This window comes from Mastomys coucha, unplaced genomic scaffold, assembly GCF_008632895.1.
Source record: "Mastomys coucha isolate ucsf_1 unplaced genomic scaffold, UCSF_Mcou_1 pScaffold16, whole genome shotgun sequence".
In the NCBI taxonomy this organism is placed as follows: Eukaryota; Metazoa; Chordata; class Mammalia; order Rodentia; family Muridae; genus Mastomys; species Mastomys coucha.
The window spans coordinates 5667647-5694933 of NW_022196898.1; the positions used below are offsets into that span (position 1 = coordinate 5667647).

Here is a 27287-nt window from a genome sequence, read left to right on the forward strand (position 1 = left end):
CGAACTCAGAAATCCACCTGCCTCTGCCTCTGCCTCCCAAGTGCTGGGATTAAAGGTGTGTGCCACCAGTGCCTGACTTTGTGTTTTCTAAAGAAACTAAAGTTTTAGAATTCTTACTACAGAAAATCTAGTTTGGTTTTATTCTTAGTTGATTTTAGGACCCAAGAGAACATTATTTGCTTATTTTATGTATATGAGTTCACTGTAGCTGTCTTCAGACACACCAAAGAGAGAGCATCAGATCCCATTACAGATGGTTTTGAGCTACCATGTGGTTTCTGGGAATTGAACTCAGGTCTTCTGGAAGAACAGTCAGTGCTCTTAACCACCGAACTTTCTCTCCAGCCAAAGAGAACAGTTTTTTATCTGAAGAAGAAATGTTACTTAAATTTCAAAGGGAATTTATGTGATACATTTGAATATGTAACTGAATATCCACAAATGTTATCAAGACAGACCTGAAGTTCTGAACTGGCCTGGAGACACTCAGCCAAGGGCAGTTTTGCTCCTTGAGAGATCACATGACAGTGTCTGAACCTGTTTTCATCACAGCTGTCTAATAGGATTCCTGTGACTGTGACCAAACACCATGGCCAAAGTGCAGGATGGGGAGGTATAGGTTTATTTGATTTACACTTCCAGAGCAGTCTATCAGTGGAAGAAGTCAGGACAGGAATTCAGACAGGGCAGGAACCTGGAGGCAGGAGCTAATGCAGAGGCCATGGAGGGGTATTGCTACTGGCTTGCTTCCCATGGCTCGCTCAGCCTCCTTTCTTAAAGAACCCAGGACCACTAGCCTATGGATGCCACCACCCTCCATGAGCTAGGCCCTTGCCCATTGATCACTAGTTGAGACAGCTGGATCTCACGAAGGCATTTATTTCTTCAGCTGAGGCTCCTTCCTCTCTGATGACTCTAGCCCTTGTCAAGTTGACACACAAACCCAGCCAGTACAGCCGCTGAGAGCAGTTGTTACTGGTGAATTAGATAGAGTAGTCAGAGAAACTGCTAAATGATCACAGGGTACAGCCCTATCAAGGGGAAAATTACCTGTCCCTAAACCTCAGTCAGGCCAAGGTTCAGAAGCCCTGGCCTAGAGGGCTGAACTACACATGCAGTTGGTCCAAGAGTAGAGACCAATTTGAAGTAAAGATGTGTGTTGGGTTCAGTGGGGTTGTCTTAGGGTACAGACCAGCAACAGTTTGCTGTGAGAAGGATGGGCTTCTGAAACTGGGTTGCAGTGTACAGTCAATGGATTTGTGTTTAAACAAAGCAGTTACCTCTACCCAGACTCAGATAAGGTAATTTTGCTAGACGTTGGCCTTCTGCAGTCCTCCTAATGCTACTTTGCCCTGGTTCATATGGAAGCCAACTTGAAAGTCATTAACAACAGTTGGAAGCTTATCAGAGGCGTGGAGAACACTTTCTTGGACACAGCTGAAAGATTCCTTAGTGGACAAGAACTGACTTATTGACTTGGTTATCTTAGGAAGAAGTCTCACAGGGCTCATGACTGAGGGGAGGGGACAGGTCTCAGAGTTTCTGCCAGTCTGGTAACAGTGTTTCGTAGTTATGGCACTGAGAACACTGGATCCTTGAAACTGGAAGAGCTGGAATTGGGCACCAGAAAGACGCCTTGGCTGCCAGATCTCAGCTGTGGAGTTGTTTTGGTTCCACCAGCAGTTTGTCTTGTCTTCATTTATTTAATTTGGCTTTTGACCTGTCATGTACCTTGTTTGGGGCTTAAATAAGAAGTAGAAGTGCACCCCAAGTTTAATCAGTCATCACTCAAATATTTGCAGTACTGTTCTGATAAGGCGTTAAGGCATGTCTACTGAATCTGTTTATCCTAAAAGACAAAACAACAAAATAGACAGTAACACACAGCTATCTACTAGACATTAGGTAAACTTTCCTGGGCTCTAAAAATCATTATTAATATATTTAGGATCTGAGATTAAGGTTATTTTCAATAGGCAGATTAACTAGGATGTATTAAATAATTAACCACTGGGCTCTTTTGTTTTGTTTTGTCCCTGGCACTTATACTCTACAAAACATTGTAGTTACCTTTATTCTAATCTACCTGAATGGCTTTTGAGATAGAGAAGAAAATCCTTTCATTAAAAAAATAAAAGAACTTGACAGTGCTTGTCAGGCACTTACCAGGAGCCCACCCTGAGTGCTGTGGTCTGCACATTTACCCTCTGCTGTTTGGGAAGGGGCTGATATGTCTGGGTTTCAGTAGACCGATCCCTCAGGTTTCTTTTTGATAGACAGTGTTCTAAGGTTGGGATGTTACATTTCAGTTGCTACAGGGGTGTAATAATGAGAAATGGATGCATTTAGGAATTCTGATTTAGATAGCCAGGATATAAGCTTAAGTCTGAATGTGGGGACAACTGACCTCCCCAGGTAGTACCACAGTATCATTTGCACAGTCAGTGGCACACAATGTTCTGTGCTGTGCCTGGGCATTAGCAAAAGCAAAACCTAATAATCACTCTGCATCTCTAACAAAGTATGTACTCGGGTGCAAGCTGCACTTTCTAGTTGTCAGTACTGAGAAACTTATGCGACCTGGCAATGTCTCAGTTTTTGTGATAAAATAACTATGATTCAGCATTTCGCAATGGAAATGACCTAATTGTGGGGATGAGTGGGTGAGGAATATGTGGCATATGTATACACTGGGACACTACGAACCACAATGCAACTGGAGGCCATTCTGTTAAGGGGAATCCCTTGACACAGTCAAGTAGCACAGGATGTAAAGGCTGGGAGCACACTGATGGTTACTGAGGCTGAGGCATGTGGGCAAAGTAGATGGGGGAGATGAAGGGTCATTGCATGGGTACTAAGTTAGCTAGGAGTCACCAGCTGTGCTTTTGGGCTGTCACTATAAAAAAATCATGGGTTTCTGAAGATGTAACATTCTGGTATATGTACACTCATCAAAATATGACTGGTTGCCAGTTAATATATATAACTGTATAGTTTCATTTTATCATTTAAAAGTAAAAATTGCTAGTCAGTTTGATAGAATGCTGTGAGGGTTAAATGAATATTGTCCAATATTGTACTAGAAAATAATTTAGTGCTACAAAGGGATCTAATGAGAAGAATCATCCTCCATTTTATGCTAGCCATCTTTTATTTAAAGCTAGCATCATCATTATGTTAAACTCAGGACCACTTAAGGCTGTAAGACTATTGTCAGTGGAGTATTGCAACAGTTTTTAATGCAGCAAGATTAGGATAGAAGATGGTGTATGTAAATTGGAGCTGCTGATAGTCGGTCTGTAAAACCTTTAATATGCATCAAACTGACATATTTGCTTTGATATAACAGTTTCATGGAGATCCATTTACTGATTACTGTGTTCATCTCACTTTTCCAGGTGTGTGACTGGTTATACCCTCTAGTTCCTGATAGGTCACCAGTTCTGAAATGCACTGTGGGAGCCTACATGTTCCCAGACACCATGTTACAAGCTGCTGGGTGCTTCGTAGGGGTTGTTCTTTCATCTGAGCTCCCAGAAGATGACAGAGAGCTATTTGAAGATCTGTTGAGACAGATGTCTGACCTTCGGCTCCAGGTAACCTGGATTCCTAGGTAAAGTAAACTTCACTGTGAGTGCCACTGCTTTCAAAGACCTGCATAAGCTTCGAAGAGACTTTCTTCATGCCATGGTGATGAGAATTGACTGCTGTTGGTTGTTCAGATTGTAGGTGCTGGAGGTAAATTTTCTGTGTAGTAGCTATTAATCTCAGCTGTTACTGACCTGCTCTGCCTGTAGTTTTCTCATGAAAATGTGGGGTCAGTGATAATGCCCACCTCACAGAGCAGTGGTATGAACTGAAGTTCTCATTTGACAGCTATCAAGTGGTCACACCCAGTAAAGGATGCCTGTTTGTTTGACCCCTGTTTACAGTGAGGTTGGCCTCAGGTATAAAATTTTGAAGATAATTCTGCTTTAGTAGGTTTGGACATTTTACAAGGTATTTCAGGAGAGATTTGGGTAGAGAGAATGATCTTTAATCTCTTGGAGAATAAAGGCCAAATAAAAAGCAATATGTGTTCATTGTGAATGGTAGCTTTTTGTCACCAGAGGAGGAAGCATTAATTAGGTAATTAGGTTCATGTTTACAAGGAGTTTTAGCCTGTACCTGCTGGTATATACTTTTAGATCTGTGGCAAGGCAGAAGCATGACAGGGGGTCATGGCAGAGGAACACCATTCACCTCATGTCAGCTGTGAAGCAGAGAGACAGAGGCAGACAGACAGACAGACAGACAGACAGACACAGGAAGAAGGCAGGGACGAGATTCTCTTTTCAAATGCACACCCCCTAGAGTCCCTCTTCCTTCATTCAAGCCTGCTTTCCAGTTTCTACCAGGGCCCAATAGTCCATTCAATTGCATGTCTGTCAGCACATGACCCCATTGACTTATAGCAGCACCCTCACAAGCGCATCCCCGTGATGACAGGACCTGTCCACTGGAGCCTGACAAAGCCTTCAGCACTTAGAGCCTTTTGGGGGACACTTCATAAGCAAGCCATGGAAATCAACCTGTGAACCCTCCTTACTTAGCCTATTGGCCCTGTCTGTGTTTTTGTCTGCCAAAAAGTTGGGCTAAGTAAGTGTAATAAAGTTTCCTTTAATTTTTTTCAAAAACATTATGAGTATTGATAGTACTTGTAGCCAAATTCAGTTGACAGCATGGCAATGCAGTCTTTTGTTCTCCTTCAGTCATCAAACATGGACTCTTATCAACCACTTAAACTGTTAAATGGCAGAGTACCAAGAGCAAGGACAGGTGAATATAAAGATATCACAGCTGTATAGTCATATGCAGGTGTTTCTGTGTTTGTGTTGGGTTAATACGTTAATCAGTGCTACTATAACACATAATCTCCATGTGGTGTGGCCCTGCCTTGTGTGTCCACAGGAAGGAGCGGGTGAAGGTTGGGGATGGCTGAGTGGATCCGGCACATCCCAGCTTCATGCTTACTTTCTGTGTTAGTGTCTTGTTGCTGCAGCAAAACACCTGACAAAAGCAACTGACAGAAGGAAAGGTTTATTTTGGCTTATAGGAGGAGAGTGTAGTCTACCGTGGGGCTGGGGTTGGGGGAGTGTGGCAGCAGAATCTGAGGCAGCTGGTCATGTTACATTCCCAGTCCAGAAGCAGAGAGAGATGGATGCTGCCACCCAGATCCCTCTCCAGCCTCAGTTAATGTATCCAATAACACCTGATACCTGCGCCCAGAGATTTGTCTCCTTGGAGGGTGTAAATCCTCCGAGGCTGGCAAGCGTAACCACCATGCTCACTGCAGTAACTCGCGGCTGCTCACTGACTTAGTACAGAGTACCTTCGCGCTTAGCTCTGTGGGCCTTCGCTGTCAAGCCTCAGGAAAGGAACTAAGGAAACTCCAGGATTGCAGGATGCTACTCTACTTAGTTTTACTCTTTGGCTCTGTTTTATTTTTGGCTCTGTGCTGTTCCAAAATGTCAGTTATAAACTAGAAGTATTGGCCCTGATTTTTACATTGAAGCATTTGCTCACTTGGCAGAGTATATGGAGCCCATGGTGCCTGTGGCATTAAATGCAGACACTTGGAGCCTGCTTTCTAACAGTGCAGGTATACATGCTTTCTTCATTCCTTGCCTTTGAACACATTCTCGTCTTGCTTTATCTTCTCAGATTTATTATTGCATTATTGATTTAAAGCTAACTTACATGAACGACTGCTGATGATCATCTTTTATACCTTTCGTGTGAACTTACTGTCAGCCATATTTATAACCCAAAGATTCTCAAGAGTTTTAAGGTTTGGTAAGGAAGTGAACAGTAGTTTAGATGTAAGAAAGCAGGGTCTTGGATTGTGGCTGCAAGGGCAAACTACCTGCTCTGCAACGCTGATGACTGGACAGCAGATCCCAGAATCTGCTGAAAGCCTCATACAATAGCAGCAGCGTCTGTAAGCCCAGCACAGCCTGTTGGACCTAGGAGGCAGAGGTAGGGAAATCTCCATGAACCCAAAGTACGCCTGGCCAAACAGAAGCCATGAGAGCCTCTCAGATAACGGTGGTTTAAAGGTGAGGACCAACATCTAAGACTGTCCTGTGACTGTCATATGTATTCCATGGCATTAGCACATACGGCTGTACACACACACACACACACACACACACACACACACACACACACGGAAACAGTAGTTATCTATGCAGTTGGACACACTGGTATTTGGACATGTGTGTCATGAGTACATGGAATGGTATACCTGGAGGAATGGCCTGCAAAGGCTGGCTGAGCTAAGCTTAGTCCTTTATGCTCTAGGCCAACTGGAATAGAGAAGATGAATTGCAAATCCCTGGGAGAGCAAGTCACCCCTCTGAACCTCCGAAGGAAGCTTCTGGCACCGATGTCAGGCAGTCAAGCTCTTCGGGTTCTTCAATAGACCAAGGCAGCAAGGATGCCCGCCATAAAGGAAAGCGTGGGAAAAAGGCAAGTTAAGGAAGCAGTGGGAAGTGTGGCCCCAGTCTGATGGCCACACACCACTAGAGCGTGTCTCAAGCAGATCACAGGCACAACTAGAGTCACCACACATTTGTGCTCACACTGTTCTGAGAGAGACCTTGTGTTTGGGGATGGACTCTTCTTCAGTTTTTCAAAAGGCTTTCATTTTCATAGTAAGGACCATGTACTTTTCTATGCTCCTGATTGTTGACTGAGAGCTTGCTCTGGGTCTGTACTTCTTTCTCCAATACATAATAAATGAAGAATGGATTGTCTGAATCTGTGAAGAAGAAAAAGGCATCCTGCTTCTGTTCCTGTGAAACATTCTCTCCTTGTTGATATCTCTAATTACATCTTATCGTATATATTATAATCATACACATGTAGAAACTTAGTCCTGATATTGCCTACTATTTCCAGGATTGAGCACGTGTATGACCCGGCACCCACTGGATCCCATGCAGTTAGGCTGCATACTCATCTCCACATGGCCCAGGCAAGGGTGGGTGGCCAGCATTTTGTTTTTATATGCATAGTGTAGTTTACATTCATTTCGTTTTGGATGAGGTTGAGTACTCTGTACTGTCTGTTCCTCTCCTTTACCCACCTTTACTATTGGGTTGTTAGTCTTTCTCTTCTCAGTCTCCAGGGGTTTTTATAAGTTAGATACATTGGCCCTAGCGATACAGTGGTACACCCAGACTGTCTTTGGATTTACTGGCAGGACGCTTTTCTCCCATAGGGACGAGTTTGCTCTTCTTAGCATGTGAATCCACAGACACTCCTCTGTTTATCTCTATATTTTAAGTCACATTCTTTGTCATCTGTTGGGCACAGAAAATCTTTGATTTTTCAAGTTATAACACTTTAAGATCTTTGTTCTTAGAATAGATGAATTTGGCTTCGAGTTTGGGTATTGGCCAAAATCCTGGCAGTTGTCTAGTGAAGTACTGCTGTTTCTGTTTAAGTGGACCGGCGGGTCATTGTGTAGCTGGATATTCAGGTTTCAAATTGGACTTTTTCTTCTGTCAAAACAAGTTTACGTACATCCTTCTTTACTGGTTGAGTCCTTTAATCTGTTAACCTGACAGTACCATATACATGAAACTTTGAGGGGTGAACTCTGTGACATGGGTCCAGGGAGAGAATACGGTAAGCTTGAGTGTGATTCGGTGGATGCAGTGTTGGAGTTATATTTCCACTCAGAGCCCATCGGAGTAGCTGATCATTTTCAGCTTTGTGGCAATTGTGCTTTTGCATTTTTTTATTGACAGGGTGGATTTTTTTCACTAACCTTAGCTAGTGTTTGTTGATATTTTATCATGTGATGCTTTCAGTTTCTTTCCTTTATACTTCACTAACCTTTACATTTTGAAACCTACTTTCTGTTTAGACTAAAGATTCTTCAAGTGAAGAAGTTAATCTGAGCCAGATTGTGCCCTGTGAGCCAAGTTCAGAAGAAAAATCAAAAGAACTGCCTGAATGGAGCGAGAAAGTGGCCCACAACATTCTGTCAGGTATCCTCAAGCTGTTTGTCACCCCCCACAGAGTCAGACCTCGGACCAGTAACAGTATTGCTTATCGATTTATGTTTTAAATAGCCGATTTAGAAACACTGGTGTGGGGGAGGACGGGGCTTCTGAGAAGGTCACACATGCTGTGTAAATGTATGTTCTTCCTGGGCTCCTCAGCTATCAAAGAGCTGTGAGCAGAAATCATGATTCTGTCCCTAGAGTTCTTGTCCCTTCTCTTCCTCCCTCCAGTGCTGTATTCTGGTCTTTGTGTCTGCTAAGATCCCCATGTTGAAGTGTCAACCCAGTCACAAGATTAGAAGAAGGTGGGGTCTTTGAGCAGCAACTGAGTTGTGAGGGAGGAGCTTTTGTGAACAAGACTAGTTCTTCATTGAAGGGCCCAGGAGGCTGCCTTGCTTCTTCTGGTATTCAGTGAAACCTGGAAGTGGTCCTCAGGAATTCATCTACCTACACTTGCCACGAGAAGTGAATCTCTGTTGCTTATCATCTACAATGCAGAAAACATCAGCAAAGTCAAGGGTGGGCCTGTGCCTGAGTCACCTGTGGTCCAGGCTACTCCTGTCTCTTCCAATGTCCTCACACTTTTGTCATTAGGTGTAGCACACTGAAAGGTCTTGAGCTCCAGGAAACTGAGTAGGGTTGAGAGAAGACCAGGATCCTTGCCCAATTAATGCTTTAAAGTCCAAAGGAAGCGACAGTTCACTGGCTTCTTACAAAACAGGTTCTTTGTTTTCTGGCTTGAATTGTCTTTCTCAGGATTTAAGAAGGAAAAGTGTTGCCTAAGCTAAGGTAGAAAGGACAAGAATGCCTCATTCCTCCTGCTAGATGCTGCCTTAGTGACCCCAATTCAGAATCCAATACAAGGACCTGATAATAGAAAATTGTGATCAATAGCACATTACTGTGTACTATGATACAGCTCAGAGTAATGCAGAAAACCATTCTGGAGAAATGTGTGGCCTAAGTAAAGATGAATTTAGTTCGGGCCCCACAGATGGCTCAGTGTTAAGCTACTGGCCAGTTGGCACAGGACCTGGGTTCAGTTCCTAGCCTCCTCATAGTGGCTCACAGCCACCTGTAACTTCAGTCCCAGGGCCTTCTACCCCCTTCTGGCCTCTGCAGGTACTGCATGCATGCAGTGCACACATGTTCATGTAAAAACTCATACACACATAAAATAAAAATAAATTTTTATTTTTTTGCTAGAGAAATATTCAAGGAAGCCATAGGTGTGCAGTTGGCATGTTCATGGCCCATTTAGGATCTACTGCTGAACTCTTTTGTTTTCTGCTGATGTAATTAAAGGATTTAAAGGCACAATTAACCCTAATCTCTGTAATTTTGAACTTCCCTTTTTTTAAAAGGTGCTTCCTGGGTGAGCTGGGGTTTAGTCAAAGGTGCTGAATTTACTGGCAAAGCAATTCAAAAAGGTGCTTCTAAACTCAGAGAGCGCATTCAGCCAGAGGAAAAGCCAGTGGAAGTGAGTCCAGCTGTCACCAGGGGACTCTACATAGCGAAGCAGGCAACTGGAGGGGCAGCTAAAGTCAGTCAGCTCCTGGGTAAGTGCCTATAGGCTGAGCAAGAAACTAATCTAGCCTAAATGTTTGCATAAACAGCTCAATCTCCCAGAGAAGGAGTGAGGACTGAGGGGCTCCACCTCTCCACAGTTAAACCTGCAGCCCAGCCATACAGTGGGTCTGGTGCCCAGCCACGCAGTGGGTCTGCCATCTGTCGCCCCAAGTGACACTTTAGAATCATGAAATTTTGCTTTTATATAGTCGTATAGATCTTTAGTGATTTCCATTAAATTGACTAACACTGTCTTTTTGACACTAAGTCTTTGAATCAGAAAAATAAAAGTGGATGGTTTTCTTTCAAAGTGAACTCTGCCTGAGGGACAGGGTCTCTGTAGACACCACAAACAGAGCTTCAAGTCACTTTAGGGCCTACCAAGCTTCACCTAACAGACACAGAAATACTATGCAGCAAACCAGTTGTGGATGGCCATTTGAGAACGTTGTTGAGTGCAGGTGCTGAGGTCAAGGGAGCGATTTCTGAGTCTTTTCTCTGTGGTTGTGTTAGTTGATGGCGTCTGCACAGTAGCAAATTGTGTTGGCAAAGAACTTGCTCCACATGTCAAGAAGCACGGAAGCAAACTCGTTCCAGAATCTCTGAAGAGAGACAAAGACGGGAAATCTGCCCTGGATGGCGCCATGGTTGTGGCAGCGAGTAGTGTCCAAGGTAACAGAAGGCCTAGGTTTATTTTACTCTTTTATTTTAGTTGTGTTTCTGGGTGAGCACTGAGCTACCTGAGGAACTCAGGCAGGCTTGTTCATTATGTGAGACTGACTTTTGAATATGTTTACAGGATTCTCAACTGTCTGGCAAGGACTGGAATGTGCAGCTAAATGCATTGTGAACAACGTGTCTGCAGAAACCGTACAGACTGTCAGATATAAGTGAGTCCACTTCCATTTTGGGAGTCAGTATCCAGTGTCATCAGCTCAGTCCAGACGGCTAAGATTTATGTGCTTTCTTTTAGTTAAGTTTCTGATAAACTTATTTTTTCCCATTCACTATTTTCTAAATAGGAAACATTTTTAGTCTACTGATTGAACTCCTGTGGCTTTGATTTGTGCTACTAATTGTTGTCATTGTTCATTAATGCAAAGAATATATTTAATTTTTAATTACATAATTTTGATAGTAGTATTTGCTTGAAGAAAAAAAAAAGATTTGATTGGTTTGGAGGCCCCTTTTAACATTAGCTCATTAGTGTGTCATGGCTGAGCTATGATTTCCATGGCACATTTATATTGGGCTAGAGAGATAGTTATCTTCTATTTGATACATTAAGTAGACAGAACAGAAATGGATGTGTACAGCTTAGCTCATAGTTGGTGGAATGTTTTCTTTGTACTTTGGCTTTGAGGTCTCTGGAGAGAGGTAACTTCAGTGTGCCCAGCTGGTTGCTGTCAGACCTTGGCAGGTGGCTTAAAGCCTGTGTCTTTCTGGGAGCCAGGTGCCTTTGTCCCAGGAGGCTCCTCAGATCTGTGTGGAGTTTCTTGACTGGAAGGAGCGATTGCTGTGTGCTGACACAGTAGGCCCAGCAGGACAAAGCACAGGAAGTCAAAGGCATTTCACTGCAGGCTCATGGAGAAGAGGAGACCCCACAGACAGTCTTCAGGCAGCGGAGCCTCAGCCAGAAGGTGGCACAGGGGAGACAGATATTCACAGAGGAGAGGAAAGAGTGGTATGACTTTATTAAGGTCCATGGGATTTGGGCTTTAGTGTTTGGGGTGGGGTTTGGGGAGGTAGGCCAGCTGCCTGGGAGGAAAACAAATGTCTTAGACAAGCTTTCTTACCCGGTGTCTGCTGGTGTTGGTGTGAGGGAGCAGCAACACTGAACCTTTGTAGGTGAATATATAGAGAATTTTTTTGTCAGTTACATTAACACTTCCGTCTTACATTTTTAGATTTAGCAAAGTGAAGAGCTCCAGGAATAATGGAAAACAATAAGTATCTTAACCCACTGAACTCAACTGCAGCACTGTCTGTTAAATAGCCCTCACCTTGCTTAGCTCGAGGTTCCTGAGCTCCACTCTGTTAAGGAGAATGGTGTCACTGAAGCAGGTTAGGTCTGTTTGTAGAATTTATCTCTGAATATCTATTTATGGAAAATAAGCTTAACAGTGTTTCTTGGAAGAAATTTACTCTCAGATGCTACTAGGTCATATTGGTTTATTTAGAGTAAAATTTAAATTAAATACTTCTTAAATTTCCTGAGGTGCTGAATTAACTCCAGTGAGAGTTGTCATGGTCACTGAAAGCAGGTCTGCTTGACTTCTGTGCAGGAGCTGCAGCTGTCCTCCTGTCAAATACAGATCTGAACAGATGGACAAACAACACTGCTGCCCCTGTCTCTTGTCTGTCTTATCTGAGTGCTCCCATTTCTTGAACAATTGTAAATATAATTTCCAGGTCTTTCATCTCCCCATTACTGCTCATTTTAGTGACAGGTTTGTCAGTTTTCTAAAAATATTCTAAAGGTAACCAGAGCTGACTTGGGTGCACAGATGGATGCTGATAGGAGAGGTACCGTGGGATTGCTGCTTCTGTGTTGGTCACCTTGGCTCTTAATGAGGGAACGAAAGACACTGACACATAAGCCAGTCTTTGCTGTCTTGTATCATATTTGACACTTTAAATAAACTTTAGAGGTCCGGACCCTCTGTGTTTATTTAGTGCTGGGAATGAGCTCAGGCTATCCATGCTGGCTTTTCCATGAGGCTGTGTTCCCATGCCTGTATTGTTTTAGGGTCATCCCTGTTTTGTTTATAATTAAGACCTTTCCTTTACAATGCTTACTTTCACTTTGCTGATTTCTACCCATTGTTAAGGTGTGTTTTGTTTTTCCACCGTTTTTTCTGGATAAAGTCTAATTGCATGCATAGTTATCCATCCTGGCTGACTTTGCTGCAGTACTTACTGCTTAATAAGACCAAGAGGTTCGCAGTCTGCACTTCACCCTCCACAAGGCTGCTGCCTTCTAGCTGTGTTCATTACACATTGGTTATTTCTAGTTACTATTGGTTACTTTAGTCCAGCCTCCTTGTTTCATGGCTGTCATTGTCTTAGGTTTCTGAGGCTATGAGGAAGCACCATGACCAAAAGCCAGTTGGGAAGGAAAGGACTTACTTGGCTTACTTTCATCATGGAAGGAAGTCAGAATAAGATCTCAGGCAGAACCTGGAGCCTGAGTAATACAGAAGCCATGGAAGTGTGGTACTTACTGGCTTGCTCAGCTTACTTTCTTACAGAACCGTAGACCACCAGACCCAGGGATGGTACCACCCACAATGGGTTGGGCCCAACCCTCCCACATTAATCACTACTCAAGAAAATGAGTAGGCTTGCCTATAGCCCAGTCTTTTGGAGACATTCTCTTAATTGAGTTTCCCTCCTTTCAGATGACTCTAGCTTGTATCAAGTTGACATAAAACTATCACAGTCATCTGTGCTTGTGTGTGTAATTTAGACCTGTGCATCAACAAGTTTCAAATCTATTCTTTGTCCAGGCTTAGTTATACACCATCCTAGACTTGACCCACACTCTCGTGTGCTCCCACCTTTAGACAGACCCTGCCTTTCCCTGTCTGATGTACAGCTTATTTCCTGCCTGCTCTTGTATTTCTGCCCCACTAGAGTTAGAGGGATTTGCTGAAACATGCATGTGGCCAGTCCAGTACTTTGCTTATTTTTCCCCCATTTGCTTTCATGAAAAATATAAATTCTTTAGCTTTACCTACAAGGTCTTCCTAAACTAGCTACAGCCTGCCTTCTTTCAATAAATAGGAGAAAAAGATGTTTCTTCTTTAAATTTTTCAGGTCACTATTTCTGAGCCTAGTATTGATGGCTGCACATCACTTGATTGATGTGACAGGTGTCATGCTGAAGCACTAGTCTGTAAGACCTTGACTCATTGTGGCGTTCTGTCTCTGTAGACATCAGTGAACACACTGGGCATATCTGAGCAATTCGGATTCAGATTACACATGGGGCCTCTCACTTAGGATGGCTTCACAGTCATTTGAATTGTCCTTCAGTGTGGGGTTTGTTTATGAAGTGTAACCAAAGCTTTTATTTTCTAAAAATGTAAAAAATCAAAACAGTTTTATAATCTTACCCGGATCCTTGATTTTTGAGGAGTTTTAAGCAGTGTATTTTAAGTTAAAAGACAGTAAAGAACTGAATGGTTAATTATCTAGGAAGACAGGAATAAACATCTATTAGGAGAATTGTGTGTAAGCGACATTAAAGCTGATAAGTGAGGATATATTTAAAAAATAAACACAGCAAGTAAAAGCCTTGTAAAGTACATATTTTTTCATATTATGAGATAAAGAAATTGAGATGCAAAGACAGGGAGAGTTGGGCAAAGGCATATGACCAGTTGCTTGCACAGTAGTGTATGATATCATTTCTAACTCTGGGCCTAGTGTGAGTTTTCCACATTGTAGCAGTTGTCTTAGCCTGAAGAACAAGCAATCAATAGAGACAAAGACATTTATTTCACACATCAAGGATGGGGTAGCTTTTAGAAATACATTGCTCACAGAAATAGCCAGTGTCATAAGAGGCATTAAACTGCTCAGGAGGAGTGTTCTCCTGAGTAGCCATTCAGAGTTGAGCATTTATACATGTAGAAGATTTCCAGTTCTTGAAAACAGGACTAAACTCAGCATTATCTCTGTGTGGCCCCCACTGTGCTGGAGAGCATTCTCTGGGATATGTTCTGGTGTCCTTGTATACTCTCAGACTTGGCTTTAAAGCTTTACTGATTATCTTGTCAAATGAGGATGGTCACTTTCCCATGCTGAAGTTAACCACCTCATTGATTCAGTCATAGCTGATGGATCTGCTAAGAGTTCCCTTGGCTGCCATGTCCCTTCACAATGCTGAGAGGTTGCAGAAAAGCAGCTATGGGAAGCTCTTCTGTCATGTGCCTAGCAAGAAAGTCCCCATTGCAGGATGCTACTAAGCTAGGATTTGACTGACTATGTGTTCTGGTGGTTGTAATTACTAATTCTGTGCTGATCATCCAGGGCCACAATAAGATTACTTTGAATTTAGAGCACTGGGTTGGAAAAACCAGGGAGCTGTGCAAGCCTGTTCGAGTCAGCTGGCAATGGGTTCCTTAAGGCAAAAGCAGATCTGCTTTCGTACTAAATGTCTAGGACTGGCGCTCAGTGCCAAGCCTGTCAACTTGAGCTTGATGCTGCGTGATGGAAGAAGAGAACTGATTCTCTTGCCAGTAGTCCTCTGACCCCCCCCCTCTCTCTCTCTCACACACACACACACAAATATTAAATGTAATAAATGCAGAGAGGTCACAAAGCCCTGTGAGATCTCCTGTGTAGGGAATTTGAACTTGGGCTTTGGCTGTTGTTTGTTGTCCAGGCAGGCTTGTGCAGATCAGAGACGCTGTAAACCCCTGTCACCAGGACAGGTAAGCAGTGTGGAGGTGCATTGTGTTGTCCTTGTGTAGTTCAGATTGACTCTCAGAGACACAGTGTCACAGACTTACCACCATTGTCAATAAGTGCTTTTGTATGCTTTTATAATTTTCATGTTTTCACTATATTTTATTGGTGTATATTAATTGTGCACAGCAGTACATTTCATGACATTTCCATGCTTGCACATAACACACCCCTATATTGCTCTTCTAGCCTGCCGTCTCCTCTTCCATGTCCTTGATAGACTCTGTTTTTCACTCTCAGATCCCATGTTCACTGAATATGGTCCTCTCTGGTTCTGCCCACTCCCTTCTAACAAGCATCAGTTCACTTCTGCATTTCATAAAAGCTGGGTTGTGTTTATAGCTCACTAGCTCTCTTTTTCCAGTCAGTCTTCTTTCTCCATTCATCCAGTGATGATCACTTGACTACTGCAAAATGTGGTGGTGAGCATGGATGTGCAGGTGTCTGTGCAGTGACTGTTCACACTGAGGGAAGGATCCAAGACAGGTTTTCTGCATGTAATCTCAGCAGTGGAAGGCAAGAGGGCTGAGTACGCTCTCAGTCCTGGCTTTGCAGGAAAGAGGGCGGGGAATGGGAGGAAAGTGAAGAGAACAGGGAGGGAGATAAGGCCACAAGTGATTGTATCATTCATTCATAATACTGTCTGGATGTCAGACACTCAGAAGCATAGGTACATTTGTGAACAAAGCAAAATTAACCTCTGCAGTGGGCTTTATATTTTAGTGAGATAAAGATGAAAGCAGTTGTCATTAACACATTTAGTGGTATATAGGGAGTGGTGAGCTGTGGAGGAAGAAAGGGCAGTTAAAATAGAATTGGCTGTCAGTGAAGTGGGTGCATGGGCCAAGGCCATCTAAACAGGTTAGACACTAAGAAGGTAGCAGTGACTACTCAAGCTCACTCAAGGCAGTGAGGCAGCCATGTAGGTCTGCACAGAGGCCATACAGAACAGAGGGCCAGGGCTTCTGTGTACTTCGTGGGTTTAAAGACAGCAAGATGGCCAGTGAGTTGGCAGTGGCATGGGGTGCCAGGAGAACATTACAGTATCTCTGCTAAAGGACAAATCAGATGCTTGTGGGTTAGGAGCATTTGTGATGCTGGAAGTTCTGTGTCCTGCAGTCACTTCAAGAAACAGATTTAAACAAATGAGTAACAATGTTTTAATTTATATTTAGTTTTTTTCATCATTTTATTACTCTTCTAGCTAATCTTTAATCTTCATACACAGTGTTTGCTAAAAGGGAGAATGCAGCTTTGTAGCTGTGGTTTTTATTTTCTCCCTTGTCTTCAGTTATTAACTAAATTGAAACCTAGGTTTCAGTTTTGCTTTCAAGAAATGGCACAGACATCATATAACTTAACCACCATTTATGTCAGAAGAATGTTCTTTAGGAATATTGTGTGTTCTAATGTCATTGTTACACTTTCACCTTTTTTAAAGGTATGGACACAATGCAGGAGAAGCTACACATAACGCAGTGGACTCGGCTATCAATGTTGGGGTCACTGCCTACAATATTGACAACATTGGCATCAAAGCCATGGTGAAGAAAACTGCCAAGCAGACGGGACACACTCTCCTTGAGGACTATCATATCATTGAGAGCCCTCAGAGGGAAAGTCAGGGAGGAGCAACAGGCACAGAAGGGAGAAGAGACATAGCAGAGCAGACAGAGGAGGAGAAGCAAGGGGCAAAGAAGAAGGACAAATAACAGGAGTCCTGGGCGTGACCTGCACCAAAGCTTTACCACATGGAGGATGGGAGTGGATGTGGATTCTCCGCAGAAGAGCAGCAGCTTCTGTCTGTTCATTCCTACAAAGTGACTGTTGGAAGTTTGGGGCATGTATCCACTTACAAGGAAAATAATCAGTATTCTTACATCTGGCTTCTAGACATATGCAGTTTGTAGTCTCAGTAAGTTTATTTTCCCTTAAAGGTGGCTAAAATATTTTTGCAGTTAGAATAAAGCTTATAATATATGTGATTTAAACCTAATGTCAATCTATTTTTATATGTGCTAGCCTTCAGAAAGCAAAGTAGGAAGCTGTGCACGTGATTTCACAGCCACCCGAGTTCTGGTTCTACAGGGAAATGACTTAAGGTTGATGCCTTTCTTTTGCACTAATGTGGATTTTTTGAGATTCCCAACAGGATTTTCAGCATATAAGCTAAACAAAACTGTGATCTTAAAGTTTGTTCTCAGATAATGTTTTAGAAATCTTTCTCAAACAGGGAAGAGCTCAGTCATGAAAGTGCCTTGAAGCTCGGTAATGTTTCTATTATTTGCTAGCTCTCCTGCCTACTAGGAAACCAAAATGGCCTTGTGATTTAAACTGAAGAAAATGCTTCTTTAAGTCTTTATGTTTGAGGCTAAGAAACTTATTGATGGAATGATTTTTTATTAATTTTTTGAGAATTTTGTACATGCATAAATGTGTTTTGATTGTACCCCCACCCCCATCTCCTTCCAGGCCCTCACCTTACTCGTCCTCCCAACTTCATGTCCTTTTGTGTGTGTGTTTTACATAATCCAGTTTGTGCTGCCCATATGCTCATGGGTATGGGACCATCCACTGGAGGTTGACTCATCTACCAGGGACCATGCTTCTCAAGCAACCTGACCTCTTGTTCCCCAGAAGCCACCTGCTATCAGTGGCTCCTCAGCTAGCTGGGGACTTAGGAGACCCTGCCTCCTGCAAGCTGGGTGTTGAATGGTTTGGTCAGGTGGAGGTGGCCTCAGCTGCCAGGAGTAGAAGGGTCCTATCCTACCCAGAAGAGGTCAGCTTACCCACACCTCCTGGACTTTTGACTCTTAGTCTTTCCACTCCTCTCCCTCCATGTTCCCTGAGCTTTATGCAGGAGTGTGGTATAGACTAGGGAATTTTGAAGTATGATTAGTATTCTATTAAAATTTAAATTGATTGTTACTGACATTAAGAAATCACTTTTCCATATCTACTTCTGTTAGTTTTTCCTAAATTTCTAGAAAGTAAAACACAATGTACTTACTAAGTGTACTATATCTCCACTCAGTCATTACAGTTTATACTAAAAGCCAGGAGGAGCCCATCCGTCCCACAGTAAAGAATATGGAACCCTTTGGTGGGTAGTCCCTACTTTTGCAGAACACAGGACAGACATTTGCCGATTTTCTTTTAAGTTACAAATATGTAATTAAATACTCCATGATATTTTACTTCTATTACTTTTAAAAGTTTGATATTGGTTTTCATAGTTGTAGCTTATTGTAATCATTCCTGAACTTGTAGTTGGCTAGCTTATGGATTTCATTTGAAATTGGTTAAAGTGAATGTGCTTTGAGAATAAAATGGTTTTTGAATCACTGGGCCTCAGATGTATTCACTGGACTTAAATTTCAGCAATATGGAACTAATGGGGATTTTTTTTTTCTTACAGGCTACTATGTACTAGTTGTTGAAATGGATTGGCAAGTAGCATCTAGCCAGTCTCTGCTTTGTTCAGGTTTAAGAAACAGGATGGCAGATATAGGGCCTTAGTTTAAATAATCTCTTTAAACCATGTATCTGCAAGCATGTTCCACTGACTAATCCCATTGGCCACTTGTTTTCAAAAATAAATTCTTATTGGGACAGTTACACGCACTGTTTGCACATTTGCTATGGCTGCTTTTGGTCAATGTGCTTTTACATAGAAATCAGCTTCTCTGAGAACATAGGGCCCTCAAACTGAGAATGATGACCTCTTTGCACTGACCCTGTCTTAAAGAAGGTGACTTCAATCTCCATAGAGTTGGAGCCAACCACACTTGAGACTTGTGAATATGCTCACTAAACCTTACCATTCAAGGTCTTTAAGGAGCCCCACTATGTAGGCATAGTTAAATTGCTGGCCATTGGATAGTTAACTTTCCATCTTGTATTTATTCCCCTTGAGGTTGTGGGCTCAAAAATGGAGCCAAAAGTCTCAACCTTCTCACCATATGCTTAGTTATAGCCACTAGCCCATCTTCTAAGTCATCTCTGTAACATTAAACTCCTCGGGTATGCTTAAGGAATGATCGAAGATATTCTGTGAATCTTCAAGGGCTTTTGGGGCTTTGTCAGGAACCAGGTACTAAGACTATTTCTTTATTAATATTGATTTTTTTTTTCGTGTATATGCACGTCTTCATGTGTACTATGTTTGTAGAGTATCTGTGAAGGCCAGAAGAAGGCATTATCCCCTAACCCCTGAACTGGAATTACAGGCAGTTGCGAACTTGCCCCATAAGAGAGGAATTTCAATGGAGAAAGGAGGTGTGGATACTACACATTGATCACCCTGTGATTTGTTGAGAAAGGTGGGAAAAGGGAGGCTGAGCTATTTGCTGTTTCTTTCCACAGGAGGGGTGCAAGAATAAGAGTAAAACAAGATGTCTGCTTAAGAACACTTTCTGTGACCCAGAGACCAAACACATGGGAAAACTAGACAGCGAGGAGGAAGGGAACGTGCTTCGAGTGTTGGGAGGTGCCTCTCATGTCTAACCATTAGTACAGAGGAAGGGGAAACCCGTGACTCAGCCAGTGTAATAACTCCTAGCACAGGACACTCAGGAAACACTCAACATTTTTGGGAAATCCCAGGGTGGCCATTTTCCTCTACTTGGTATCAGATATCATGTGCAAGGGGGGTGCAGGGCACCTGAGAGGGAGAGCCAGGGAGAAGAGAGATTCCAGCGCGAGAGGGCTTTTAGACACCCACAAGCCCATTAACCATGGGGTTTACTCATGAGGGACAGTGTGCCTGGGAAACCTCATTCTGCCTGCACGCAGTGCCTGCTGAGACCAGAATAGGGAGTTGGATGGCCCAGCATCCATGGAGCGCTGGAAACCAATCAGCATCCTTCTCGAGAGCTGTGTGAGAAATACAAACAAAATGCACTCTTTTCTATCAAAGAAATAAGACATCCCCTTTTAGAAAAAATGGTAAAGCACTTGGCGGAAATCTGAACTCCTTGTGGGTCAGTACTTCTTGAAGTCAAAATAACGTATTGACAGTTGCCTTGTTTGGTTGTCATTTGCTTACCTGTTGTGCCCTGTCCATTAGTGTTAGCATGTGAGGCCTAGCACTGACCACTCAAAATGAGGCACAGGGCCATTTCGTGGTAGGAATGAAAACCCTGAGGAACCTTCACTGGGTGTTCTTGCCTACTGATATGACCTGCTACATTCCCTTCTGCCGAAGTAAAACATTCTACCTTGCTGAGGTCCTTTGGATTGTGCTGTCGTTTTCTTGGGACCCCGGACCCATTTCTAACAGCTCGAGTGCTCATCTCTGCTGAGCCATCTCTCCAGCTCCTCTGATCAGTTCCTAACAGTTGTCTGGATTCGTGAATTTTTATGGGGACAACTCATACACATGGGCAGACAGAGCCTATCACCTGCCTGGTAAAAGACGAGGGAGAAGACAGGGTTATTAAAACTGAGATGTCTCAAGAATAGGATGAAAGCTGTGATAAGCGGGCCAGTGCACAGAGCTGCCCAAACCCCAAGGCAGAGAATTTCTTGGCCCGAAAGTTCACAATTGTCAAAGTTCAGACTATCTTTTCAAAGTTTACCCCACTGAACAGAAGCAAATGAAGTCACTCTTAAGCCAGGAACCCTAGGGTATCCAGAAGTTGGATGTTCTGGGCCCAACTCAGAGACCCTGGCCTTGCACAGAGGCTATTCACAAAGTTGATACAGAAATGGGGCACCCCGCCCTGAGACTGTTTTCCGCCCAGCTCCTACCAGGGCCTGCAGACAAGAGCAACACCCTATGACGTCATGCCTGTCTCCTGGCAACGCTTTTTCCTCTAGGGTTCCTAGGCGTGCCCAGGTCTTAAGCTCTAGGTGGTGGACAGGGGACGGGCACGCGGGAGGTCTTGCGATGGGAGAGGGCCACGGAGACACTTTCGAGGGGGTGAGCACAGACCGCCTGAAGCTGGAGCTGCTGGAGGAGATCCACATGAAGTGAGTGGGCCGTGTGGGCTCCATCTCTCTGCTCGGCCTCCCACGACCTGAAGGGCAGGCACTCTGATGGCGCAAGGAGGCCCCCTTTGTGTGGGAATTAATGCAGGCTCACTAGGCATTCACTCAAAGCGATGTTTATGGAGAGCTTCTTTGTGTGTATGTGTTAGCGTGCGGGGGAGTTAAGGGTGTGGGGTGGTGTGCAACAGATAAGTGCAGTGCCCTTAGTGTCCAAAAGGGGGCATCAGATCCCCTGGAATTGGAGGCACTGTGAGCCTCCCTGTGGGTGCTGGGAATTGAACCCTGTTCTCTGTAGGTCCTCAGCTCTTAACCGCTGAGTCATCTCTACAGTCTCCATTTACCTTTTTGTTTAATGGAGGCCAAGGGAATACAAAGAATTGTCTAATATCCTGAAGAAGATATGTGATTGATTTTGATGGTTCTGCGAAGTCCATGTTTTTCTGTTCAGAAGCCTGGACATTTGTGGTAAAAGTGAGCTCTGGGACCCTCTATGATTTTTTGGGGAAGGGTAAGATGGGGGTGTGGAAGTGTGGGCTTGTGACCCTGGGTCAGAGTTCTTCAATTGAGCTCTATCCTGTATCTTAAATGCTTTAAGGAGGGAAAAATGCTAGTTTTATCCTGGCTTGGTGACAAACTTGTAAACCCAGGTCCTCAGTAAGATTGTGTGGGGCTGTGAGGCAGTTAGGGTACATAGGACACTGTTTGAAGCTGAGACATGGGCTGACGATGCCCGGATAGCATAGCGTATGCAAGGCCCTGGATTCAGTTCTTAGTATGGAAAAAATAAGACAGTATTTCATGTTAGGATCTTGAATATTCTGAGAGTTTTGATTTTATTGTTTGTTTGAGACAGGGTCTCTCTGTGTAGCCCTGGCTATCCTGGAACTCACTTTGTAGACCAGGCTGGCCTCAGACTCAGAGACCCGCCTGCCTCTGCCTCCCAAGTGCTGGGATTAAAGGCGTGCGCCGCCGCCATACCTGTCTTTAGTCTGAGTGTTTTGAGTAGCTATCCACGGCCCCACTCATAGGCCTTATGAACATCAGCTTCCACTCCACCCTCAACCCCTCCCCAAAGTGAGCACTTCAGTTCTTTCCCAGTTGCACACTGTACTAATTGCCTCCGCAGTCTTGTACCAAACTCAGAGCATTCTGAGTACAGCCTCTGTATTTCAGCAGCTGTCAAGGTTTAGAACAAGTCTGTGCGAAGTCACATCTCAGCTCCGTCACCCAGGAACTCTAGGCCCTGGTGTAGCTCCGTAACTCAGCTCATTCACTCAACCTCCGGGGACACTAGCTGCCATCCCTGTGACGTGTACACTGAACTGTGGGTGGTTCTGTTTGGTTTTGTTTTGTTTTTTACATTTGTTGTGTGTGTAGGCAGTTGCATATTCATAGTGCACAGACACAAGTCTGAGAGGTCAGAGGTCAGAGGGCTGAGGTCAGGGGGCTGAGGACAGGCTAGTTGTTTCCCTCCTCCCACCATGTACTTGCGTGGCTTTGTAGCAAGTGCTTCCAGCTGCTGAGCCATCTCGCCAGCCCTGTGCTGCCTCTGGATTGGATATCCACACAATGGGCATTTGGAAGTATTTACTGGCTAGACAGTTCTCTCATCATCCTGTATGGCAGCCATGGGCAGCTCACTCATTTCCTAAGCAAGCTCCGGAGTGCTTTTGACATTTTAATTTTTTTTCTCTGTGTGCTTTGTTAGTGCCTCTCACATCTGTGTTTGGGGCTATCTGCTGTTACCTGTCACCGTAGCTGTTCATCATGCTAACATTTAGTGGGATCCTGAGAAGCATGTAACTGTCACTGGGATCATATTTAAGCACAGACACACACTGGGTGCAGGAGATTCTGGACTTTGGTTCCTCTCAACTGACTTTTCATTTGCACCCGATTCTCAGTTGCACCTCCCTCGAACAACCTTTCAGAGTAATTTGGTCCTAAGTATGGGTGGGTTGCTGTGCGTTGCTTTCCTCACATTGTCTTCAGCTGGATTCTTTCTAATCAATCTCTTCCTGCTGACAGGGATGTCGTGCAGCTCTCTACACTTGAGATACGGCATAAGATAGCAGAGCTGGAGGCCAACCTCAACTGTGATCTTGCAGGTATGCCGCACGTGGTTATGCGTGGGACCCATGCCTGGTGGCTAGTGTGGGTGAAATGACTCACAGTCAGTAGCGGTACCAAGTTTCCAATGCTGAGTCAGGAAGGCTTCCGTAGACTACTTAGGAATGCTAAGCCTCAGACTAGATATTTTCTATCCGTCCATACACAAAGTTTAGTTATGAGACATCAGTATGTAATTTGCTTTGTAATAAAATATCATAAGTCTATTTAATCAAGTCACAGCCTCTTGTGTCTTATTGGACATGGACCATAATTAAAATCGGGGCTTGGCTGTTTTGATAGGAAGAATATGAGAGGAGGGAAGGGGTCTCTCTTTCTTTCTCTCTCTCTCTCTCTCTCTCTCTCTCTCTCTCTCTCACACACACACACACACACACACACACACACAAACACATATACCTTTAAAATTTGTCACATAGGAAATCTATGAGTACACAAATATTGACCAAGTTCCTGTCTCATGCCAATACTTTGAAGAATCTCTGTTTCTTCCATTCAAAAGAAGTTGCCTAATGATCAGGAGAAAAGGTCAGGTCAGAAATCTTCATGTGAGGATTCTCTGTGAGATGAGATGGGAAGTGGGCATGTGTGAGTGACCCTTGGAAGCATCCAGTGCTTGAACTCAATGCTGAGGGACTCAAGATTTTTGTTAGGGTTGTGGGGATGAACTTTGGTTTTAAAGCTGGTTTTACATCTCTATTCCTCTTGGGGAGCCATAAATAAATGGGTTGATAGCCAGATGTGAGGTGAAATGCAGTTCTGTAAGTAAGTAGCCAACAGTCATAGTCTCTGTCAACTTGACACAAACCCAGACATAATCAGAAGGAACGTCAATAGAGGAACTGCCTCCGTCAGATTGGCCTGTAGACATGTCTGTGAGCACTTTCTTGATCACTAATTGATTTGGGAGAGCTTTGCCCACTGTGGGCAGTGCTATTCCTACACAGGTGGGCTTGGACATGTATAAGGAAGGTACCTGAGGAATCCAGAGGGATCAAGCCGGGAGGCAGTGTTCTTCCATGGTGGTTTCTGCTTCAGGCTCCTGCCTTGAGTGCTAGCCCTGTCTTCCCTCAGTAGCTGTGAGTTGTACATTGAAATGAACCCTTCCCCAAGTCACTTTTGGTCTTGGAGTTTTATCATAACAATGAGAAGTGAATTAAAACACCAAGCCCTATTACAGACTAATTGGAGAACACCATTTTAGCTAAGGTGCTAATAGTCTCTTCTAACCTCCAGATGTATGCTATTACTGGGCCTATGGGAGCAGCCTTTAGCCTCACTCACTCAGTTACATTGGCTGGGGTGTCCTCAAGGATCGTGGTAGGTATAGGAAATGTAGAAGGTGGTAAAACGTTGCTGAATAGAGTGTTGATATCTGTCTTGGGAAGGATTGAGGATGAGGTACAAAGATCCTGGGTCATGATGGTGGGAACGCTGCAGTCCTTGGTCTAAAGTATGAAGTGAATGGTGTAAACAGCTCCCACCCATGTTTAGTGCATCTGGAAACCCCCAGGAGTTGTTATTCTCCCTATTTATTCAAAAACGAGATTGAGGAATTTCGATCACTCCTTAGGTCACTCAGTTGGTTGTACAAAAACCTGGCTGTCCTTACTTACTGCTACCGCCACGTTTGTACTTAACGTGTCAGCACACAGGATAGTTCTTGATTATTGTTGCCCTGTACTAAACCACCCTCCCATATGGCTGCATGAAACCAGTTATAATGCAGTGGTTGGCTGGGTTGGCTAGATCCCTGTGGTTGCAGCCATTGCTGCCTGGGGCTCAGTAAAGGTTCCAATGAGCTGGACATTCAAGATAGCTTATGAAAATCACTGGAGTGTGATGTCGAAGCCCAGCTGGGTCATCCATCAAGACTGCTCTTTTGTCTTCCACTCTCTTACAGAGTGCAATCCTGAGCAAGCATTCTAAATGACAGGAGTGAAACTGCTGGGTGAGGAAAAGGATAACTTCTGGGATGATGAATGGTTAGAGCCACTGTATTCTATTGGTGAATACAGTCTCAGGTTCAATGGATGGAGACAGGCATACTGTCTCAATCGTGTTGCAGGCTGGGGTTGGAGCTTAGTAGCAGAGCATTGGCAACACCTTGAGCTCAACCAGTATCTGAGGGAAGGTCACATTTCACCCATATGAGATGGCTGTGACCCATATGAGATGGCAGGAGGACCCAAGTTTAAATCCCAGCACCCGAATAGAATGGCTCCAACCACCTGTAATGACAGTCCCGAGTGATTAAACAGCCTCTTCTGACCTCCTCATTTACCTACGTGCATGTGAAACACACAGACACACACACCTACATAAGTAAAAATGCGTATTAGTTTTCCATGGGATCCTAAATGCAAAGCCATTCAGGAAGAATGCCCAGTAACCAGGAGGGTGGCACAGCCTGCAGTAAGAATGCAGCAGGAGGTGAGGCTGAGGTTCCTGAAGGAGACACATTGTGGCGACTGCTTGTACACCAATGAATCCATATTTATCCTGATGGCAGTATTAAAAATTCCAACTTTATTGCTATGTTCACCTTTTAGAGTTATGGTAACCATCAACAACTGTGGTTACAATCACAGGGTGATGGAATTCCCACCAGTCCCCTCCTCTCCAGTCCTCAGTACCCTTACCACTTCTCTCCCATGCTCACTGTCACTGGTGTGTTTACCCTCTCCTTCCAGAGAGAAAGAGCAATCCCCCAAAGACTTCTAACACCACCCAAGCTTCACACTTCACTGCATCTGATTCCTCCTCTCCCATCTTGCTTCTGGTTGGCCTGGCCTCAGCCAGGCATGAGTCCCATCTACTCGTACTGGTCAGTGACGTAACTCCAGAGGTAGACCCTTTCTTTCATCTTTTCCCGGCTTCTCCCATCATCCCCAGTGCCTGCTGACATGCCGACATGCTGAATTCACTTCATCTGAAAGACATCAAAAGATGGACCCATCTCTTCAGCTGACTTCCCCCTAGGTTGCACCTGCACAGTAACATACTTTACAAAACAGTGGTTTTCCAAGTTCTACTCTTTCTTATCTGTCTCTTATTGCATCTAATCTGTTTGGTAAGTGGACTAATTTACAGGTGAGAGAGCAAACACAATCAGTTTTGAAACAGGCCTCTTGAAGCCCTTTGGCACTGGCGGGCACCTATGTTCAGGAAAATGTGATTTCCTGTAATAGCTGAATCTGAATTTCACCTCAAACCTCAGAAAGGAGACAATAGGAAAGACATTTGCTCCTCAGCTTTTTTCATCTGGAGACAGAAACTTTGGCCTGCTGAGGCTCACGGACAGTTCCCCTGTTGGGGATGGAGGTGGGAAATGAGCTAGGTTTGTACAGTAAGGTCCTGATTGCCTCCTTCACAATTGCAGTCAGGAGATTTGCCTCCAGTTGCCTAGAGCTCCTCGTCAGGGTCACTAGTGATGCCCCGTGTGCTAATCCAGTACTCACGTGTTCTCACCCTTGGCCTGTGCCTAGCATCGATTAGAGACTTATCTTTGAAACACTCTGTTCTCTTGGCCTCTGGGACATGAACCTCTCAGTTGTCCTATGCACTGAACCTTGATGTTTCTCATCATCCAGATTTAAAAACAAAACAAAACAAAACAAAACAACAAAAAAACCCAACTTGCAATACCTCAGGCTTCAGTCCTTTCTTTTTTAATATGTGCACTGTGTTGGGAAATATTCTCTGGTCATGTGGGCTCAATGCCATCCTGTATTGATGACAGGCCTCTGCCTTGGGGCCTTCCCTTTGAGCTCCATTGAATTTTCATTTATAGCTGGTTTTAATTCAGAGGCCCTTTGGTTATCTGGCCAAGTTATTAAGGGATTAAACATTTTTAGACTGGCCTTAGCAGTATATGCTAAAGTGTTTCCATAAAATTCAAATTTTCTCATTTTAGAACTCAGAAAAGAATGTTATTGATTTCAGCCTGGCCTACTACTTAAAGGTGTGGCATTAGAGTGAATTACATTATTTGTAAGGAGAAAAAAAAAACCACAGATGATGGCTGCTATTGATAAGATGTCATCTATTTGAAAATTATAGCCA

General features: G+C 43.8%; 2 protein-coding genes across 10 annotated transcripts in view; both read left to right on the forward strand.

The window, feature by feature from the left end:
* Positions 1-18449, forward strand: part of Spart (spartin) — a 24914-nt gene extending 6465 nt beyond the window's left edge. For 3 of the 6 annotated variants that reach the window (XM_031373857.1, XM_031373859.1, XM_031373860.1), the window contains exons 3-9: positions 3402-3599; positions 6346-6513; positions 7919-8042; positions 9422-9616; positions 10140-10298; positions 10426-10516; positions 16543-18449. In XM_031373857.1, coding sequence (XP_031229717.1) covers positions 3402-3599; positions 6346-6513; positions 7919-8042; positions 9422-9616; positions 10140-10298; positions 10426-10516; positions 16543-16813 — 1206 coding nt within the window. In that variant the 3' untranslated portion in view covers positions 16814-18449. Of the gene's footprint in view, positions 1-3401; positions 3600-6345; positions 6514-7918; positions 8043-9421; positions 9617-10139; positions 10299-10425; positions 10517-11206; positions 11311-11533; positions 11691-16542 lie in introns of all 6 variants that reach the window. The other 3 variants (XR_004119543.1, XM_031373861.1, XM_031373862.1) reach the window with 3 other exon arrangements.
* Positions 18450-20921: 2472 nt separating this feature from the next.
* The window catches only part of Ccdc169 (coiled-coil domain containing 169), a 29630-nt gene continuing 23264 nt past the window's right edge, over positions 20922-27287 (forward strand). For 3 of the 4 annotated variants that reach the window (XM_031373865.1, XM_031373866.1, XM_031373867.1), the window contains exons 1-2: positions 20924-21074; positions 23121-23200. In XM_031373865.1, the coding sequence (XP_031229725.1) occupies positions 20992-21074; positions 23121-23200 (163 nt within the window). In that variant the 5' untranslated portion in view covers positions 20924-20991. Of the gene's footprint in view, positions 21075-23120; positions 23201-27287 lie in introns of all 4 variants that reach the window. The other variant, XM_031373864.1, reaches the window with a different exon arrangement.